Consider the following 5,538-nt stretch of genomic DNA (forward strand, 5'->3'; position numbering starts at 1 on the left):
TCCAACTTGCCTCAACACACCTGACTGGAAGTTTCTATGCCTAGTAAGAGCTTGATTAGCTGGTTCAGGTGTGTTTAATTAGGGTTGGAGCTAAACTCTGCAGGACACCGGCCCTCCAGGACCGAGTTTGGACAGCCCTGTATTAGATGAAAAACTTAAACTTAAAAAAAAATAAAAATAGATATGTAGCCTTGGCAACTAACTGAAATAAAATAAGTTTAAAATGAGGTACTGAAATTACCAAAGCTAAAACTGAAATAAAAATAAAGCTAAATAGAAATCTTTCAAAAAATAAAATAAAATAAAATAAAAATCTAATAGATCAACAACAGAATGTAACAAAATTACAATAATTAAAGTATTTTCCTGTGTTGTCTCCAGTGTTGTATTTTTGTTAACTGAAGTAAAATAAAATATAAATATTAGACTGTTTTGGTTAATTGCAAAGCTGAAATAAAATAAAATAAGATAAAATATAAATATTAGATTTAAAAAAATTATATATAAAAAAAAGTGATTTTAAGATGAAGTACTAAAATTACCAAAACTAAAACTGAAATAAAAATAAAGCTAAATAGAAAAGAAAACAAATCTAATAAAAGCAACAGAAGCACATAAAATTACTAAAATTAAAATGAAAACGGACAATGAAAAAGTTAATTCAGAATATTAATAATTATCATAATAGTACAAAATAATACTAAAATAGCAGATGTATTTATTCCTTTCACACTGATCCCATCACCCTCTTCCCCAAAGGCTTTTAGACACCAATGCTTTCATTTTATATGCACCAAGCCCTCTGTCCAGGATTACCAAGGTACAAATCTAGATCCGATTGATGGATCTGTGAGTGACAAATTATTCTGTAAAATGTTATGGGGCTTTTTTCTACCCATGATACCTGTGATAGGGTTGTGGCAGTAATAGGCATCATCTCCACCCAAAGGGGAAAAGTGTATTTTGGGGGAAGGGATGAGATAAGAGGCAAATGAATTGAATCATGAGGGCAGCGCCTTTACATGTTAGGGAAGGGAAGATGCAGCAACATGCAACGTGAGATTATTACTTCCTGTTATAACAGGAAAAATGGGATGCTGGGGAATGGCATGCACTTCAATGTTTAGTCAATGCTCTACTTCTGCGAAATGTGAGGTCAGGGACGTGTAATACTCAGGACGTTGGGATGATCCATCTCAGTGGCGTTGATGGTGCTGCAGGTCAATGGAAAGGGACAAGAGCACTTTTGCTCAAATAATCAGGACATTAGCGTTCATTTCAAAAGCACGGGGTAAGGCCAAAGGTATTCAGATTGTGGACATAATACGCTCTCCAAAGGTGAGTGCGGAAGCTTTGGTTAAGGGCCATATAGCAGAGTCATTGTATTTGGGAATCAATCCCAGCTTCAGGGCGGATAAATGGCTTGACCTTCATTTTCTTGAGGCCTTTCGCTATACGCTGGGTTTTACAGTGAGTGTAGGCTGAAACACAGCAATAGGTTCAGATGAAGAGGGAATGGCAGGAAAAAGAGGCAAGTGACTAGAATAATGCCACGCCACAGCGGCCTCAGAACCTTCTTCTCAATCATCTGCTTTTCTCTTCCTCTTTCCTCCTTGTTTTCCGAGACACCGTCCATTAGTTCTAAGTAGAGCGCTGGGGCATTTTTCATCTTTCAAGGTGCGTGGCATGACACCGTTCTCCCCTTAGCCGTAGTATTAGATCACTACTGGCATCTCCTGCATGCCACGGTCATTCCCATTTCTCACGCACTCCGACTGCGCCGCTGTGCATTTGGGACACCATTTGTGAAGCTGTCTGCCACTAGAGATAAGACAGCCGTATTTGTTATCCTGGATGCGAATCAAACTGTATGTTTAATGATCATTGGGTTCTCATGTTCGGGAAGTTGCTCCTGAGTGTTTAATTATTAAACTAGGTGGTTCAAGACAGTGGAGAGGTATATTACAGCAGAGGTTGAAACGGAGGGCTAGGAGACTGATTTGTTGGGTTTTAAATGATGACCTCTGCATTTTAGAGTAAAATATATAATGTTGTATAATACTGACACAGTGACAAAATCTTTTAAAAGTTTTAGTTTCAAACACATATGCCAAGTTTTTTTTAGAGATGTGCTCATGTTGGTTTCATATTGAACAACATCTATACCTAAAACGTTTACATTTAAAAATGTTCTTTACATCTTGAATTCATGTATTTCATCAAAATAAAACCAAAATTATTTTTACAAATATAATAAATTATTTGTTTATAAATATCATGTTTTTTTTTTTATTATTTACAATATCTTGACAGCTTTATCACCCTGACATTTTTGACTCAAAATATCAAAATGAATTTTAATCCAGAATTTAAAAAACCTGCTCATCATACAGTAGAAGATGTGTATTTAAGTCATTGTATGTATGAGTTGCAGTTTAATGCATTTTAAAACCTAATAATAAGTATTTTTGGTATTATCAAACAATGTCCAAGCTCTATGGAAGCCCATGTCTGCCACATATATAAAACATGCTTTGGTAAATCATAATTATGACATAAAACAATTATGAGACACTACGTCAACATAATGCAATAAAAATTATTGAAATAGTCAATTATGAGATAAAAAGTAAAGATTCTGGCATAAAAAGTCTAAATTATGAGACAAGAATACAAACATTAGATAAAAGTCTAAATTTATAAAAAGAAAATTGAAATAATCTAAACTGACAAAATGTCATAATTATGAGATAAATTGAGATTATGACATACTAAATCATAATTATGCATTGTGCATCATAATAAATGCATTTAATTCTGACATAAAGAGTTTAAATTATGAGATAATAATGCATAATTAAGTCAAAATTGACAAGTAAATTATGAGATAAGAATTATGAGAAGTCTAAAATGACAAAAAAAAAATATTTTGAGTTAAGTCAAGATTGACGCACGAAATCATAATAATGAGATAAGATGAGTCAAAATTATGAGATAAAAAGTCGTAATTATGACAGAAAGTTGAAATTTACATTAATACAATAATGAGATAAAAAGTTGACATTCTGACATAAAATCGAGATTATGAGATAATGCATAATCATGACGTGTTGAAATTGACACAAGTCATAATTTTTTATCTCATAATTAAATTACCAAAGCAAGTTTTGTCATGCATGTGGCAGGAACAGGCTTCCATACAAAGCAGCTCTTGCAAAACGAGTAACACACAGTAGCACCTTTTAAAATGAGGCCAGCATCCCTGATTTCCACAGATGTTCAAATGTGCCATTTTCTTCCTCCAGATTCCCATTCTGACGACTTTGATCCAGCCTCCACTAAAAGCAAGTACGACTCCATGGATTTTGACAGCTTGTTGCGAGAGGCCCAGTATAGCCTGAGAAGGTAATGAGCTGCACCGCTGCACCGGCTGGCTGCAAAGAGAGGGATTCGCAATACCTCACTGTTGTTTCTGTTCTTTTGAATACAAGACGTTTTACACTTTATCTAAGTGAAAAGAGTATATGTGGATGAAAAAAGCTCTACGTTTATGAAGGGATATATATGTATATCTGCAAGCAAAGTTTACATGAACCTAGCTGCTGCAACGCTGGGGAGAGACATTACCTGTGGGAATAGCCAGTGAAGTAGCGGACACTACTTTAGTGGACTACACAGATCCGTGTACCGCGTGAGGCTCTGGAAGAGACACGAATCTTCGTCAGAGTTCGCTCCACATGCCGCATCACCCTCGGCACTTTTGAGAGGTGAAAAGCGCAGCTCGTTCAGTCTGTTTTTATTGTTTGGAGTTTATTTTTGTGGGCTTTTTCTGTTCCTTTTTTAATCTGGTGTTTGGATGTGGTGTTACACTGTTGAGAAGGGTTTGGTTTGGGGAAAATCTCTCAAAAGGTGACGTTGTCTACATTTATCGCCTATATACAAAACGAATATTTTTATTTGATGTGCATATCAGCGTTCTTTGTTTGTTACAGCAATGCACTGTAAAATGCAGCCTTTTTAAGATGAACTTTTCTTAATCGAGAATGTTGATCTGTAGTCATTACGATGATGTATAACATACATGGCGTTTAGATGACGTGATTTGATTGTAAAAATACGTATGGAGATTTATCACTCTTTTTTTGGGGTAGCATGCAACAATTTTTGTCTCTGTTTTTCTTTTGGTTTTCTTTTTTTCATTTCAAAACTCCCTGTGAAGTTTCATCTGATTTTGAAGTTAATAACTCAGTGTTTTCCGTACATACATGCAGTGTGTAAGATATCGTTTATGTTCATTATTGTGTAAAAAAAAAAAAAAAAAAGATAAGCCCCAAGATATTTTTTTATCCTTTATGTCTTGAAGGAATCAAGAGGTTTTATTTAATTTCTCTGTGCACACGAATCATTGTTATTGTTCCTGTTTGATAATACACTTTCACAAAGAGATAATTACTCTTTTAACACAGAATTATTCGTGCTTATTTATGTATTTATCTCAGTATCTAATCTAAATATTTATGGCAGCCATCTCACGTGATGCGCCTTACAAATTTTGCTATTTATATTATTTGTTATTCAACAATCACTGGAAAAGATGCAAATTTAAAAGTTCTAAGAAATATCGTTTTTATATATGCCTTCAGAGATAGAACAAAAAACATATTGTATAGGCTCATGATGAATTTTGCTGCTCCAAACTTGTTTTTCTAGCTCTAAAACACTTCCGTCCCCCTTTTTCATCTCTTTTTTTATTACATGAAGCAATAAAATAATTTTGCAGGTATTTTGTTGTACCACAGAAAATCTGTCTTTGCTCCACACTGTTGATTATGTGAATGCCAAACTAAAGTTTACAATTTTCTTTCATGATTTTTTTTTTAAGATTAAAAAAAAAAAGATGTATTTGATGTAAAAAATAATATATATGATGATGCTAATCTTGTCATTACTCACAATAACTCAAAAATAATGAAAAGTAATAATGGAATATGAAAATGTGAATTAAAAAAATGCTAATAATAATAAAGCAATAAATTATTTTTCAAAGCTGTATTTTAGCTCATGTTGTTGTGTGGTTTTAGACATGACATATTACCCAGACTCTGTTTATTCCAGTGCCTAAGACCAGTGTTGGGGGTAACGCATTACAAGTAACGCGAGTTACGTAATCAGATTACTTTTTTCAAGTAACTAGTAAAGTAACACTTCAAGTTACTTTTTCAAATAAGTAACACCAGTTACTTTTTTTTCCCATTTATTGATTGAAAGCTCTCCTGTGCCCATGTTGAGAGAAATCGGGAGTAAGATGTTACTTTAGTTCTAGAATAAATGTGAACATGCATTAATTCATCTCACTCACTCACAAAAAAAAATCTGATTTAGTTTTCCTCAAAATTAATAAAAACAATTAAACGCAACTCAGAATATGACTCAAAGCTGCAATAAATAAATATGTTAAATAATACGAATATCTTTTATGTATTTAATCCCATTTTATTAACCAATTTGCTGCTGACCTTCAGTGATCCAATTCAACCA

At 33.6% G+C, this 5,538-nt stretch overlaps 1 protein-coding gene across 1 annotated transcript in view; it reads left to right on the plus strand.

Annotated features, from left to right (window-relative positions):
* The window catches only part of LOC107659121 (peroxisome proliferator-activated receptor gamma coactivator 1-alpha-like), a 52,515-nt gene extending 47,512 nt beyond the window's left edge, over nucleotides 1-5,003 (plus strand). The window contains exon 11 of the mRNA XM_016447950.1: nucleotides 3,306-5,003. Within this exon, the coding sequence (XP_016303436.1) occupies nucleotides 3,306-3,409 (104 nt within the window). The 3' untranslated portion in view covers nucleotides 3,410-5,003. The remainder of the gene's footprint in view (nucleotides 1-3,305) is intronic.
* Nucleotides 5,004-5,538: the final 535 nt, after the last annotated feature.

This window comes from Sinocyclocheilus anshuiensis, unplaced genomic scaffold, assembly GCF_001515605.1.
Source record: "Sinocyclocheilus anshuiensis isolate Anshui unplaced genomic scaffold, SAMN03320099.WGS_v1.1 scaffold87, whole genome shotgun sequence".
Classification (NCBI taxonomy): domain Eukaryota; kingdom Metazoa; phylum Chordata; class Actinopteri; order Cypriniformes; family Cyprinidae; genus Sinocyclocheilus; species Sinocyclocheilus anshuiensis.